Source organism: Centruroides sculpturatus, unplaced genomic scaffold, assembly GCF_000671375.1.
Source record: "Centruroides sculpturatus isolate CEXI.00-Female unplaced genomic scaffold, Cexi_2.0 scaffold1224, whole genome shotgun sequence".
Taxonomy (NCBI): domain Eukaryota; kingdom Metazoa; phylum Arthropoda; class Arachnida; order Scorpiones; family Buthidae; genus Centruroides; species Centruroides sculpturatus.
This window is the reverse complement of record NW_019385433.1, coordinates 22621-40118: the sequence shown is the minus strand read 5'-3', so window position 1 is coordinate 40118 and position 17498 is coordinate 22621. Positions and strand designations below refer to the sequence as shown.

At 29.7% G+C, this 17498-nt stretch overlaps 1 protein-coding gene across 1 annotated transcript in view; it reads left to right on the top strand.

The window, feature by feature from the left end:
• The first annotated feature begins 4692 nt into the window (after positions 1–4692).
• Positions 4693–17498, top strand: part of LOC111638939 — a 31236-nt gene continuing 18430 nt past the window's right edge. The window contains exons 1-5 of the mRNA XM_023384723.1: positions 4693–5098; positions 9538–9732; positions 10426–10679; positions 14555–14699; positions 16006–16135. Coding sequence (XP_023240491.1) covers positions 4815–5098; positions 9538–9732; positions 10426–10679; positions 14555–14699; positions 16006–16135 — 1008 coding nt within the window. The 5' untranslated portion in view covers positions 4693–4814. The remainder of the gene's footprint in view (positions 5099–9537; positions 9733–10425; positions 10680–14554; positions 14700–16005; positions 16136–17498) is intronic.

The window sequence follows — 17498 nt, the reverse complement described above, 5'->3', positions numbered from 1 at the left end:
ATACGACAGGCAAAAAAAAACTGCCTGTCTCGCTTAAATAAACTTTGATACGTGAAGTAAACTGGCTTTAGGTTTTTTAATATTATAATTGATTTTTATTCAAAAAGAGAAAGTAAAAAATTCAGCCTTAAAATATAAAATTAAAATGAAGTAAAAAATTTTACACTATACTGTATATGTAAGATATCAGATATGCACTATAAAATTCATAGAAGACATGATCATAGCATTTATCTTGAAATTAAAAATAATGTTTAAATCATGCTGAGTTAAAATTTGTAAAATAGAAAAAAGGGTGTGAATAATAGATCTTGATACTTTCATGCAATGTAATCACGGTAAGAAATATGTTACAGCGTATAATTTGAATTATTATTATTTGTTTAATCAGAAAACATGGGTTATAAAATCCTTGTGACAAGGATTAACAAACAATTCTGACAATTTGATGTAAACAACTTTTAGTAATATAAGCCTTAATGGCAACAATACATTGATATACAAATAAATATAATTACATACAGTAGCAGTCTATGCACAATGTATAAGTATTTAATTTTCATTGACCTTTAAATAAAATCTGTTTTGTGAAAATCTGTCTTACAGCACTACCTCTATGCTGTGAAGAATATAAGTGACTCACATGATTTATTTTCGCTGACAAATACATCTATAAAATGGACATAACTAATAGAGTTATTCTGTTGTATTTTCCCGGAGCTAGGACATAAGTAATTATTCCCCATATGAACACTTCAACACCGAAGGTGCTATTAAAGCACCACTCAAATTATCAAGTCCCGACACTCGCAGATGAAGTATCTTTGATGAACAAACTATTCCATCATTTATATCATATTCATTTAAACCGTTTTTCCTTATTCGATTGGTTCTTGGCAGTGGTACTTCTATCAGGTGGGATGGAAAATCGAAGATACTTGGCACTGCATGTCGCTCTACATACCTGATTTCATTTATATATTAAATAAAGTCAGTCTCATGAAAATGAACTGAACAAATGTAGCTTCTAGCTGTAGGCATCCATGCATCTCTTCTCATTGCAATTACCTACTTTGTCAACTCTTCATTGATGAAAGAAAACCTACGTAACACAGTAAACAAAGTAAACCAAACATTTTATGACTTAAAACTGTTTAATATAGTTTTTAATGTTTAAATCACTTGAATGTACTGAGTAGTAAGCCAAAAGGCCTTTTGGATGAGATCAAAGACGAGGTTGTGGTATGTCCTATTCCACTTACTTGTTAGTGGCTGGGAAGCTATCTGCTCATTACCTTTGGTCGAGGTCAGGGGGTCATAGGCTTCCGCCTAGCTTGGTCTTCGGGCCAAGTTATTATGGCTATATTTTGGGCTGTGCCCGCTGTCATTACGGCGTCTAGTGCTGGGGGCGTTCGCCGATGTCGGCTCCCTGGTCGTAGGGTGTTTAAGCGTGATGACGGTCCACGGATCCAACACTGGGCTAGTTCGGCGGAGGATCATCAAACTTTTTCAAACATCAGTAAGTTTTGCATTAAAATTACCTGTGGAAAGTAATTCCAGACTCTCGTTTCAAACGGTTGATGGGCCTACAGTTAATAGTACTTGTTGGCATAGCTTCATGCGCAAGTGCAACACCATAAATTCAGTAAGAATTGCAAAAAGTATTAAAATTTAAAAGATATATAAAAAATTAATATTTCTATAAATTACAATGCATTAAACATCAGTTTAGTGACTAGTGAAACTCACCTATGAAATATGAGAGTAATTCCTAAACTAAATGCTGAAAAAAAAAGGAAAAACCATCAATCTGCTTAGTAAAAATACGGGTAAAACAAGTAAAACTGTAAACTGTACCGCATGACAATCAGTTTATCTGATATACGTAAAGTGAAGAATTTTGCACTTTTTGGTTGGCTTTATTCTTTTTATGATTTCATGTGTTTTTCTACACTTTTTAGCAAGTTTTAAATTTTAACTTTTACAGTTTTACTAGTTTTTACCCCTTTTACTTGATTGTTTTTAAAAAATCATCGTTATTCCAAGTCACAATTAAATATTATTTTAGTATTAACAATTGTACGAAAGAATGGACTGAAGAGGACAAATAGTCCGAAATGCGTATCCACTCCGTTGTGCAAAAATACTGTAATACGTTGTATAAAATAAAGTATATTTTATTCATCAAGTGTGTTCCTGTGTGATACGTTCCCAATTTTAAAATTTTGTGTTTTTTCCGAAAGAATATAGAAAGAACAGGAAACAACAAAGTATTAAATTTTTAAAAATTTTTTTCAATCTTTTTATTGGATATGATAAAAAAGATTTTATTTATTCTTCTTTAATCATATTTCATAATTAGTTGTAATTGTGAATGCATGAAATCTGTGAAATAGGTTAAAATTTAAAATTTCAATTACAGTATTTCCTTTGGCTTTTGGTTTAGGTGGCAAAAACAGAATTGTATTGATAATTTTACAATTCAATCAGTAAATCAGAAAGCATATTTTAGTTTAAAAATTCTTACAGTTTTTTTGTAATGCAAGAAAATTTTACAATATCAATTTATTAAAACTCTAAGTTCTGTGAGCACAAAGAAAGCCATGTTCAGGAAAACTATCAATAGTTGCTCCAATTGTCAGTCTAACAAAACTTATTGTAAATACGATGGGTTCTACTAGGCTCACAATTGAAGCAGTTAGGTATGAGAAACGAGAACACATCTGTGAAAATTTCTGAGACCAGTGTAAAATATTATTTTGGGAGTGGAGAGAAAACAAGGGAAACTTGTGATTTTGTTAAAATTGACTCAAAGTGTGATCCGATCATAAACCACTTAACAGCTGTAGAAAAACATCAAACAAATTAACAAGTAACAAATGAGAGGACGGCCACCCACATTCGCATCAGGTAGACGTATCAGAAATCTTCTGTGACCAGAGTTTTCTGACTGGTCGCAAGTTTTCTTCCAAAATTGGATATAGGATCAGAGAGAATAAGGCTCGGAACCGATAGCACAATGATCTCAGATATCGACAAGCCCACTGAGATAGGTTATATTCCTCCGGAAAAGAAACTCAGGTACCGGTGAGGTTTGAGATAGGACGATAAGTGTAGACAGAGTCAATCCACGGATCAGAAATTATCAAGGAGACATCCGATTCCCGATTGTTCCAGAGCATCCTCGATCGTTAGTGGGCCACTCGGTACATTATCGTGACGTGATAAGCTGTGTACATTTCTTGTAAATAAATTGTGTATACTGAATTGAGTTGAGTGTAGAGGTATATTTCTAATGAACATACATTTCGAACATCTCATGCTAACTTACTAAGTTGGCTTGAGGAGACGGGAGATAGAGAGACACTCTCACTGTCAAGATTTTTCAAATTTGGGTTTTCAACTCGGATTCGATCCTGGATTTCCCAAAGCAATAGGTTGACGCCTTAATAGTCTTGGTCATCCGCCCGGTCTGTTAACTTACGTTTTGTAGCCGTGATTTAAATATAAAACTCTTCCCTTCTTGTATCCACCAAGAGAACCTTTATAAAAGACTCATTACGGGTTTGATTAGGCCAACAACAGGGTAACTGGGCGAGGACAATGTTTAATATATCCAGATTTACTTTCTGAAGATCCAACTTGGACTCGAATCTGGGATTCCCTCAGAGCGACAAGATATACGTTTACTGCCTCAATCACCAGAGCATTAATACTATCCAATTAGCTTACTTTGTGAAGAACTCTAAGACTACAATTACTATAAAATTTCCTATGTAGAGATTTTAGGCCAATATGAAATTTGATGACGTAACGTTTACATTGTTATTTCCTATTTACTTTACATTTAGTTATTTGTTCTGGTTTAACATTTTTTTCAGTCTAAATATTACGGTTTTATTACAAAAAACAAACCGATTAAACTCAAGGGATTCCATTTGTTATTTACAGCAACAATTATTATTTTTAACTAGACAAATGATAATTTTTCTGTAACAAGAAAACAACTGATAAAATAAATTGTGCGTCGTAACCTTACTAGTCTTTTTCCAATTTATTAAATATACTGTATACATATAAGTTAATAAGCATTTTTAACCTTTACGCTGCATTTATTATTGATAAATTCATGATATTTATGAAAGGAACACGTCTACAAAAAACTGAAACAATTATTTTTAATATATTTTCAATCAATACTAATTTTCTCTCTCTCTTTTTTTTGTTTTTAATGCTTATTTTGTCCAGAATTAGGCCACAACTTCTAATTTTGAATAACATTTTTGACTAAATATATTTTACAGTAATTTATATATTTTGTCCTGCTATATATTAGATTAGAATAAATAATGATTGATTTAGATATTTATTCTGGATTTCCAATGCTTTTCTGTAAATTTGTTCCTTGTACGACTTCTAAAAACATAAAATATTGCATTTTAATGAATCATATAAGTAAAACAATGAAGATTATCCCGATAATCTATATAATCAAATATCAATACGAAGCTATAACAAATATATATGTTTACAACACAAAACTTTCATTATATAAATGAATATTTAGTATAATAGCTATTCAAGTAAATAAAACAATGCCATAAAACTTAGCAAGAGCGATTCGATTCAGATTTGAAACGGTTTAAATGTTAATAGACGAAAACCGTGCACCTGTCGGGAATAACCAATCAGCAACGAACAAAGGTGAGGTCGTTCTCGTGCCGCACCTTTTATATTCCAGGTTTGTTCGAGATCGGACTAATGCTTTAACTTTAGTGAAGTGATTCTTTTTTATTTTCGTGTTTTCGTCATCAATGGAACCTCCAAGATTATTTGTAGTGTTGTTAATCCCCGTCGTTGTGGTGGTGGGACAGTTTAATTGGCAAGTACGGGATAAGTTCGATGAAGTCACAAACAGGATGAGAAAAGTGACGGAAGATAATTGTAAAATTGTAGACATCAATGATATGTTTTTGCCAAATAAAACTGTAACCCACGTACCCAATACAAAACAATTGGGTATAGATCCCGTTTTTCCTAATAGAACGAACCTTCTCCACATTCATAACATGGCAATATCGCGTGCTTTCTTTTACAGGTGAGTGTTTTCGAGGTGGGGTCGCGAACGATGAATCGCGCTCAGTGTTTATTTTCATTAACATGAAATAGATTTGAAAAGGCATTCTTTTACTACTCTATTTTATCACTCTATACTTTTAACATTTAATAATTAAACTTAAATTAAAGTTTAAAAAAAAACAGGTGTGCGATTTGATAAAAGAAAAATTTAAAATATAAACGTTAGAATGCATAAAAATGATAAATAAATTAAAAATTTGTATTTTAGGGTGGGACTATGCAGACGGGAATTTAGTAGCGAGCGATATAGTTCTCGCAAAGGAAAACATTCACAAGCTAGAAGCGAGAAATCTCGCTGGCGAGAACGAATTTCTGGTTCTTGCATATCTGACAGGGTTTGATATTTATCGCGTCTCGCCTCTTCTCGCCACATATTATCGCTCGGTCGCGTCTGCATAATCGCATCCTTAAAGTAGTAACTGTTAAATCAATAAAATAAAACAAAACAATTAAAAATATATGTAATAAAAAATACAGAATTATATACTTATAGTGTTAGTGTAATTCATTTAACATTAGCTTATTCATAAATCTCACACCTATTATAATTATGGTGATTTTATTGATAAAATACTGTACACATATTTTTAATTGTTCTATTTACATAATACATGTATATGTTAAAATTAAATTTAAAAATCCGATGAAAAACTATGGATAAAATTGCTTGTACAGTTTAAAATGAAAATGAAAATATAATTGTATCATTAACAGTTGTAAAAAATGTTTTGTGAAAAGTTATTAGCAATACAATTTGGAAATTATAAATGAAATTAGTGAAATTATTGAAGAAATGGACTTTTTATATCAGGATATACTTGGATATGTATGTTTTGAAACAAAAATATTCCAAAATCATTGATATTTGTTAGATTGAGTTGGTTCAGTTGGCAAAATAATATGACACAAATGGAAGTCTGTCTGAAAAATCTGTCATTAACAATTGTTCATGCAAATTTTTGGCTATTTAATAATTTAATTATAGTTATTAGATCTACTAAATGGATATAATTGCCAGTTTTTTCTTTTCATTTAATGTTTTGTCATTTGTCAATTAAAGGCCATAATTACTTTGTGTGATCATATCAGATGTGTTTAGAGTTTTTGGAACTTTTTTGAAAGTAAAACATTATAAAATGTTTATTAAAGAAGTTCCTCAAGTATAAATTTAGTTCAAATAACTGTTTTCCAGAGTGAAAATTGAAAACTTTTTAAAAAACTGCTTTTCACTCTAAAAAAGCATTTTTGTTTTGGATATCATGTTATATTAAGAACAATAAATATTTGAGATTCTGCACTGCACTTAAATCACAATAACAATCCACAAAACCTTTTTATAACAGTGTTGTGTCTGTAACAATCTTCACTAACGTTTTCAACCTCCACCGAGGTCTTCTTCAGGTGGTGACTAAAGAAGTCACCATCAGTCATCACCTGAAGAAGACCTCGGTGGAGGTTGAAAACGTTAGTGAAGATTGTTATGGACACAACACTGTTATAAAAAGGTTTTGTGGATTGTAATTACTGAATGCAGTGTTAAGATTAGAAGTCGTTTTGTGACTTAAATCACTTTATGTATGCATATGTAAAACAGTAATATTTCTATAAAGATTGTACATAATTTGTCTGAGTGCTTTCTTGAGTGCTTGAAGTTTTCAAAATAAGCTATTTTACCAAATTGATTGATTCCCTCTTTGTCACATACTCTGTGTAAACAACTGCCTTTGCAGTAAAAACGATCATTGACATGATTTTATGAGCAGAAGGAATAGTTTTGAAGTTTCCTAATGGACAGAGAAATAACAATGGCTATATTGACTTGATTGTCTCTTGTTCCAGAGGTGCCCAGACATTGGGGCACTTGTGACACATGCCTCCTTTTCGTCTGTGTTACCCTTTTTGCTAATCTCCAGGGACCCCAAATTCCATAATCAACAAACAACAGAAAATACATGACTTCTAGTTTATACTCAAATATAAATGAAACTAATGAACAATATTTGTCCATTGTCCCATGCAACTTTGTCATATGTTGACTATAACTTGGCCTTGATTGCAACCAGTGCCACTTTGTGAGAGTACTGATCTGGTGTTGAATCGCAGTTTGAAGCTTCTTGCATAATGTATGATGCCTTTTTTTTGTGCCTCCCCTTTTTTATAGTCTGTGGGTGCTGCTGTCTCGTTCTCTAGGTCATAATAAATAATCTATTACTCATCTCTGGTAATGGCATGAAGTTCTTGAAAACTTTCACTCACTATGCTTCCATAGTATCTGTTAGTTATACTGTTACTCATCTGATTTTCTGTATTTCAAAAACTGAACACTGTGTTGCATTCATTCTAAAACTGGTGCATAATTGAAGAGCAATTTCCTCAAATCAGTGCATCAGTTTGAGCTTTATTCTTATGCTTACTAAAATGTGTTTCCCTGGTCAGAAACATTTATCTTAGTTCTATTGCTGTTTTTGTACATTGAATCTACTTCCAAACATTATTCACATTCATATGACATTGCCATAAATAGCTTGCAAATATATGTAAATTTTGATAAGTGCGCAAGCTTTCAATGCTAAAAATTTTATCACTGATTGCTGCTTTATACAAAATGAAGAAGACAAGTTTATGCTTAAACTTGACTGCTACACAATGATGCAACACAATAAATTGAGACTTTCCACCTAAATGCTAGATATTTGTGGCTATTAAATGGTGACCATGTGTTTCCATTGCTGCAGTTCACAGAATGTTCTGATAGAAGACCTTATTATGTTAATCAACCCTTATAAAATTAAAATAAATAAAAGTATTAAATAAGTCTATTTATTGTAATATAATTTTTGAAATTATATTACCAAAGTTTGGCTCCTATCTAAATAAATATTTTTGTAAAATATTAATTTACAACTTACTATAATTGTTTGATATAAGCTTCTAATCTGTTATTATCTATTAGTTAGTAATAAATAACTATGAGTTCATTGGCCTTATTGTTGTTTACAGATTCATCACACACCTTTCTGATTTTTATTCATTAACTCATGATGTCCCGGAATGTATTTCAACTTATTTAACAACCCTCTTTAGGGCTGTTGAATAAAAATTGGAAAGACATGTGATGAACACGTAATCATAACAAAAAGGCCAGTGGGCTCATAGTTGTTTATTACTAATTTATTGTAGTCTTTGTATTTCTTGTAAAATTAATACTGATATTTTCAGATAAATAATTAAATAATAGTTATTTAAACACCACACATACATATATATATATATTGTTTAAATAACTCAGATCTCATTACATGAACTGTGACCTTAAAGATGGTGGCATTGCTGTAAAATGACATTGTGCATGCAATGTCATTTTACAGCAAATACAGCCAAATCAAATTTAAACCACACTTAGGGACTTGTGTTGGAACAAACTTATTATAAAGCAAATGTGACAGTTTCGGTTTACAAGTTTATAATTTCTATTTTAATTATTTAATTATTTAATATGACAACTCAAGAAATTGAAAGCCTAAAAAAAAAGGAAGCGAACTTGTAAGTTTAATAAAGATTGGCTGACACAAAACACATTTCAAAAATGGTTATGACCTGTTTGAGATAATTGTGCCATCTTTTCAAAATTGCTGACCCTGTCTGGGTCAGCAATTTTGAAAAGATGGCAACACTAACTGATAATATTCCATATCATCAAAACAAAAAAATTTTTGTACAACTCCTTTGGCTGGTAAGGTAATGCTCACATGTTTCTGGGATCATAAGGGTTCAATTCTGAAACATTATATGCTTAGAGGATTATCAGTGAGCAGTACTACATATTTGACTTGCTTCAGAATCATTTGAAACCCACAGTAAGGTCCAAATATTATGGTTTGCTCAGTTCTGATATACTGTTACAATGTGATAACATACAGCGACACACATCTCTTATGACAGTCTAAAAAATGACAGTTTAGATCTGTGTATGGAGCATCTTCCACATCCCCCTATTCACCTGACCTCGCACAGAGTGATTATCATATCTTTGGATCACTTGAGGAGGCTCTTGATCACAAAAAATCCAATACAGACAATGAGTAAAAACAGCAGTAATTGAGTGGCTAAGCAGTCAACCAAAAACTTCTTCTCGTGGAATCTAAGCACTAGTGAAGAGTTGGCACACATGTATTGAATGTGGCAGAGATGACATTAAAAAGTAACAAAGTGTTTTCATTCATATTTATATATATTTGTTAATAAAATATAATTAAGGTTATTTTTAACTCATTCTTATACAGTACTGTATATAGTTTTTAATTGTGAATAAATAGATGATCAAAATATCAATTTTAAATTTAATGTCAGAAAATATTTCTTTTTATATTTTTTAATTCATAAATATAATTTTTTTAGTTACATTCTTCAGAAGGCTGCAGACAATGATGAACCTGGTTTTATGTATTATTTCTTGTCCACAATTGCTGATGTTGCTTCTAACAGATTTATTAATAGTAGTGCAATTTATTTTTCTCCAAATGTATCTTATACACCATCATATAAAGGCTTCTTTAATAAAACCTTACCTCTTTTTGCACCTAGAGCTTTTAGGTATGTGCTTAATGTTATTTACAATTACTGTAATGTATTATTTATTATAAAAAAATATTAAATGTGTATTAAGAATATTAAAAATTATAGTTCTGTCTATAATTGTTAATGTTCCTATACTTTTTTAACTAATATTTTGTATTATTTTTGAGATTTTGTTTTATTTGAATCTAATAGTGTATAGAATTTTATTAAACTAGAAATAAATTTTGTAAATAATATCATAAAATAAAAGTATATCATGAACATTCACTCAGTTTAATTTGAATATTATATAAAATCTCAAAGCAGAGTTTAATTATCATCATCTGTACGAGTATTGCCATAATAGAAATCAATTGGATTATCCAAGTTACTTTTAATTTAAAAATGATAAACTAATCAATTGATTAATAATAAAAATAATTTACTACTAATGATATGCATGCCAACTTCTTTTTGTTAATTTTATTAATTAGATAATTTAACTTACCAGTAATTTGTTTAATTTGACTGATGGATAGTGGGATTTATAGGTCTACAATTTTTTCAAATTGCAGACCAATAACAATATTTAACTTTAGTAGTTATTTACCATTTTGTATATTCGTTAATCAATCACTATTTTTTTAAAAAATAAATAAATAAATAAATATTTGTATATTGTTCTCTGTTTGTGAATTTACATAATCTAGTTTTTTTTTATACATTAAGGTCTGATGATTTCAATGATCCTTTTCACTTGGAAAGAATATCTACTTTAAATACTATTGAAGCAGTTGATCTTGGAGCTATACCTAGTGACTCAATAAGTGCTAATTACACCAGAGAAGAATATAAAATAAATGAATGGTATTCTGCTTGGCTTCCTGATTCAACAAAACGTCATGATACAAAAACTACTTATCATGTGCAAATTACTCATAATAATGGAACTAATGAAACTTTTGTATGGCATGGACCACCAGGTAATATTAATCTTTTATCTGTAATTAACATAATTTCTGTAACTGAAATATTTTTATAATAGGAAACACCTTAAATTTTCAAACATTTATTTTGCATCATGAACTAGTACTTTTATTTGAAGGATCATCAGTGTTGCCACCTTTTCAAAATTGCTGACCTGGACAGGGTCAGCAATTTTGAAAAGGTGACACATTGTCTCAAACAGGTCGTAACTATTTTTGAAATTCGTTTTGTGTCAGCCAATCTTTATTAAACTTACAAGTTCACTTCCTTTTATTTTTAGGCTTTCAATTTCTTGAGTTGTCATATTAAATAATTAAATAATTAAAATAGAAATTATAAACTTGTAAACTGAAACTGTCACATTCGCTTTACAATAGGTTTGTTCTAACACAAGTCCCTAACTGGTTTGAATTTGAAACTATACCAGGCATGCGCAATTTCATTTTACAGCCAAGAACTGAACAATGTGCATGCCAGTTTTAAACCAGTTAGGGACTTGTGTTGGAACAAACCTAATATTTGCCAGAGATATTTGCAAGTTAGAATTTTAAAAGTATAATTTCTGCCACTCAGCCTAGGGATGAGATGGAGATAACTTTGGGTGGGGGTGTGAAGTTAGTCTTTAACCGTTAAAATAAAATACTTAGAAATATTTTTATAAATTTAATTTGTTTTATCACAATTTCTATGAAAACCAGACAAATTAATGATTAATCTGGATCATGAATTTAAAAACCGGCCACTAAGGATCATCATCATATTCAACTTACAATACAGTTTAAAGGAACAAATTTTAATTCTAATTAGAATTTTCAACATACGAGGGAGGACCCAAAAAAAACCAAACTGAAAGTGCGCTGCCATTCATAGACTTAGTAGAGAGTTCTCCTGCTACAGTAGATGGGGTTAGTAGAGACCTTCATGAAATAGCTGTGTAGACGGTGTCGGTTTGTAGGTTTACATTTGAGCGTAGCGTTGTGTTTCTCTTACTGTTATTTTGTTCCACCTGCGAAGTTCTGGGCATTCTTCAACCTCTCGAAATGATGAAAACATTGAAAAATCTCCCAAAAAAGTTTTAAGACGTCTGCAAGAGGATGTGCGAAGGAAATACCCAGTACTTTGTTGATCAGGTGACTGGTTCCTTCATCACGACAATGCCCCCACCCACACGGCCTTACGAGTGACCCACTATTTGGCCTCTCAGGGATGGTTTGTTGTTCTCACCCTCTGTATTCACCAGACCTAGCCCTGTGTAACTTTTTTCTGAATGAAGAAAAATCTAAAAGGGAAGCGTTTTGATGATGTGGAGATGGTAAAAAGAGCTTTGCTAAGGGCACTGGATGATATCAAGTTTGAAGAGTTCCAGAGATGCTTCAAACAGTGAGGAAAAAGACTTGACAAGCGTATTGCATTTAATGGAGAGTACTTGGAAGGTGACTGAAGGAATTTTGTAAAAAAGTTAATAAATAAAGATTTTATACAAAAAATCCAGTTATTTTTGGGTACATATATATATGTACCCCCACATATATATGTTCTTTTAGACAAACTAATCAATCTACAAGAATATTTTTAATACCATTACAAGAATATCTTCTTATTAAAAATAAAAATAAATTATTAAATGCATTTAAAATATATAAAAATGTGTATTAACTATATGGAATTATAAACTATTGATTGCTTGGAGAGTGTCTTCTGTAGAACTGCCATTCATCCTTATTTATGTGAATGCATCCTTGTTTTGAAAGAATAAAACTTACTGTCATTTTTGTAAATTTATTATTCTGTTCATATTTCCAGTGACTGGACATTTTTTTCTACATTCTGACAGTAATTCATGTAAAAATGCTTTCCTCTGTTGAGATTTCTTTTATTGGTTACAGCATAGTGTTAAATATATAATTTAGAAGTTTTCCTATCCAACCAATTACATTGGAAATTGAGTTATGTCTCCACTTCCAATATTACATTTTTAGCATCATTTTTTTGCTTTGCATTTCAGGTTTTTGGTTCCAGTTCTTACCTTCATTAGTAAGTAATCATAACTTTCAGTTTTTGCTAAAGCCATACAGATCACTTTTCAGTCATATATGTACAACAGTAGCTTTTGTTGTGTGTTTACTGTTTAATGAACCTATGGTTCATCTATCTAGATTCATTGAAGTAATTGGTTGCTTGAATCAGCTTACAACATAATTTTATTCATTATAATTAATATAATAGAAAAAAATAAGACATCAGTCATTATCTAGAAATGCTATAAGATTGTGTAAATTAGAAAAGTCCAGTCTAGTGTGAGCCATGTTTGCAGAATTAGTGTAAGGCAGATTATCAAGCTTATTTAAAAAATCTTATTAAGCTCATTGTTTACTAAGTTTAATAAATAAGAAGCAGCAAAAGACCAAACTGGAATGCAGTAATTGATCAAGGACTGAAACTTAACAAAAAATAAAAATATATATATAAAAACATCCAAATTATTTAAATTAATTAATATATTTATAATTATTAATTTTAATAAGAGATGGCGCCTAACGCTTACCTCTAGTGCCAAATTAATTACGTAATTTATTTAGAATTTAGCATTAAAAAATAGCCCGATTAATTTACGGCATTCGGTTGGTGTCTTATTATATTGGATATCGGGTTCGGAGATGTTTATTTATATAAAAACATCTTTGAAGAAATTTGCCTGCAAAACCACCAAAGCTTGCCATGACAAATTGCTAGCCCCTTAATAATTTTTTAATATGTAAATGAAAAGTGTGGTTAGAATTGAAAATTACTCCAAATAAAAGATCAACTAAATGTTTGTTAGAAAGACTGTTGTTTTTTTTACATTTAATTAATAAAAAAGCCTGCAGTATGAGGGTTTTGATTCAAGTAAAAGAGCATAATGACTGTTTTATGTGCATTAACAACAAGGTTTAGTTTTAGGTCTACTTGTAAAGAGGTAGGGTTGTTATTTAATGTTTTCAGTATAAACAATGACCCTAGAATGTAGACCAGTAAAACATTTGTTAATATATGCAGTAAAAAACAGTGCATTAAAGGAGGAACCCAGCTGTATACTGAAAAGAGAAGAAAAAAATCACTAAAAGAAAAATCACCAGCTTTAACATGAAAAGTACAAAATGAAAAATAATTAATTCAACCATTAAATGAAAGCTGAATCAAGATCAAATTTAGAACTCAAGATTTTGAAAAGGATGCTTGGAAGAACTGAGTCAAAAACTTGTTTTAGGTCCAGGTGAACAGAAAAGCAGGCTGCTTAAATTTTAATGTTTCAAAATTGTAGATTGCATGACCACATGAGAACTCTAGTCCTTGGACATAGTTCTATTTTTTACAAAAATATTACTTTGTCTTTTGGCAACAAGTTTCTTTATTGTGGCCATACACTCAACAAGTAATACATCTTGTAGGATTTGATATATAAGCAAAAACAACACAGTTTGAATATGCTACAGTATTTTGATATATGTAGGAAGCTGTGGAATATAAAAGCCAATGCTATGTTGTTGGATATTGTTATATTTACTATATTGTACATTTAGTAGACTGTTATGAGTCCAACTGCACTAAGATTTCTAGAAATTTTATCATTTATAGTTTTTTCCTTAGTTTGTACAGGTTTGAATGTAAAAATAAAAAATTCATTAAAATTTACCAGTATAAATATGTTGTAGTTTTTCTAATCAAATTTTTGTTCAGAAAATTTTTTTATTTTTACATTCAAACCTGTACAAACTAAGAAGAAAAAATTTGATTGGAAAAATTAGAACATATTTATATTGGTAAAGAATAATTCAAAAATTTCTGTTATTGTTTTAATAAATTGTTTTATAATAAGAATTTTAAATTTTAGATGCATCTGAACAGATTGGTCCTGTAAAATGGAATAGACCTTACTTTGATTGTGGAAGATCAAATAAATGGATTTATGGTGCATCTGTTCCATTTCCTGACATCTATCCTCGCCATACAGGATGGAGACATATTGAAATACCTATGTGAGTTTAAAAAATGTTTTAAATGTATTACAAGATATTTATTTTAACAGATCTCTAAAATATTTTGGTATTAAATTTAATATTATACACATAAATATAACAGGAATTAACAAAAGAACTGAGTACTTTTAAGAAATCAATTTATCTTCTTTTAGAAGACAAATTGATTTTTCAAAAATGCTCACAGATTATTTTTTAATATTCTGTTATATATCTGTATACTATTAAATTTAACACCAGAGAACAGTATTTTTATTATTTTACTTGACAGGTCTGTAATTAAAGTTTATTCTATAAAATGTACAGTACATTTAAAGAAAAAAATTTCAATATATGTTTAGAAGAATATATCATTAAATTTATATTATGTTTTATATGTTGTAAATTTTAAAAATATTTGTCAAGCATACAGGATGTTATAATAAGCTTATTTATATTAAGATAATTTTATTTTAATATATTTAGTATAAGGGCAGTTTTTAATTTCAACTTCTGTTTGACTTTATTGTTATTTGTTTTAATGAATCATTTTATTAAATCTCAATATACAAATCTCAATATTATATTTCACATGGAGATTTCTGTGCTGATGGAATTTTATTTGAAAACAAAAGAAGTTAGTTACAAAAGTGTCCACTAGGGTGGTAAGTGGCACTGCGATTCCATAATAAATCAAACTGTCTCAAATTTATGATACATACATGTATCATAAATATGGAAAAGTATGATCGATATGATGGCCTCTATTGTTGGGAACATGCTGAAATTGCCAAATCACATGTTTAACAACAGTGCTCAGAGTTTTGGAAGCCAGATGAAGCATGCTGTTGAGAAGTCTCCATGTGAAATATAATGTCACTCTGAGGATTACTTCCTAAGTTATATCTTCTTGAAATGTGATCTTTAATTATGAACATCCTGTGTTTTATCTTAGCTATTAATATGTATAATCAGATTAATGATGCATGAGAACTGTATTCTACAAAATAACAAGATTATATCTGGTGGTTTTAATAAATAAATAAAATTAATTATTCAAGAATCCAATAAGAGTTAATAAATTTGTAAACTTTACACATCAGTGATTGCATAATAATTTATGAAAGATGCTTGTAGCACTAATAAAATATTTTAATTGCTATAGTCAACTGTGAGATTGTAAATTAAACTTAAAGTTTTTTTATATTTGCTTTATTTTAAAATAGATTGAGAATAATTTGTGAATTATCATAAATTACTGTAATTCATTATTACTTTTAAGATCTTTTATTTAAAATTATTGATCTGATACTAATAATTTTTTTAGATATGTTGGAGTGGCAGTAATGGAATTAGATTTTGAAAGAATTGATATTAATCAGTGTCCACTTGGGAATGGAAATCCTCCTCCAAATTATTTTGAAAGTACTGCCAAATGCAAAAAAGATACAACAGAGGTAGTATTGATTTAATTTTTTGTTAAAATTAAAATTACATTTTGTATATTATGTTTTTAAAATAAATTAAGTATAATTTTGTATCTTAGTTTTACAAAGTATTGTTTATTATATCTATAATAATGTTCTGAGTTGGTTTTAAATTTTGAGGAAATCTAGGAAGATATATTTTTAAAAATATGTAAATCCTTAAAGATATTTTTTAGAGATATTAAACTTAAATAAAACAGATATAAAATTAAATATTTTAGTGTAAATTATTCTTGAATTCATTCACTTATCAGAATTATGAATAAATACATTTTAAAATTACACCAAACTAATAAAACTGATTTGTATTTTTTTTAAACATCAGTTATAACAAAGAAATAATTCATTGAAAAAGTGCTGATATTGTATATTATTTTTAATAAATTTTAAATGATCAGTGAAACTTTGAGGAAAGATTTTTCTTTAAAAGATTTTAATTATTAAATTGTTTGGAAATTTTTTACTTCTAGTAATTAATAATTCAAAAACTTTTATTATGAAAGAAAAAATGATGGTCTTAGTTATTTTATAGCATTATAAAATAGAAATTTTCTTAAGTAATGACAATCTTTATTAAAGTAAGAAACTCAATAAGCAATAACAAACTTACTAGTAATGATTGGCAAAAAAGGCAATTTATTTTTCTGAATCTGTGATGATCAGTAGTGCAACATTCTAGTTTTTGATTTTAGCATATACATGAAAGTGAAAGAACTACAAAAACATTTTATAAAAGAATTTTTATTTTTATCTGATTTTTTGAATTAGTATTTTNCCGAGTCTACACTTAGAAGTGATAATTTTATATTTTGTGCACGAATTGATCTCCCATACAATAGTAATATGAACTCTATCTACAAGGTGTCCTCTACCTAAACAGAAACGAAGACGACAACTAACAGGTCGTATGTTTAGAATCATTTTGTGAGCTCTCTCTCTCGAACGCGCATTAGCTTAAATTAAGCCGTAGCCTATAGCTTGTCGATTTATCGTTGTATTTGGTTATTTGTATTCGTTTGTTTAAGATTTATTAAATTATACTTATGTTTATTATAATAAGAATGTCTCCTCAATTCATTCCGAATCAGATCGCATACGCGTGTTAATCCGCGTGTAAAATAAATGATTAACTGGTGTCAAGGAATCCTGACGTTAGATATAGTCTTCGCCGCCTATATCCAATCAACATTTTAATAGCTCTCCTATGAAATAGATTTGGATCGGATCTTACGATTCGAAACCTTGGAGATCTATTCTCGCGGAATAGTGCCGATTAAGTGGTACGAACGATCCTAAACGGTGTTGTACCCCCGGCTGATCTCACATTTGTGTC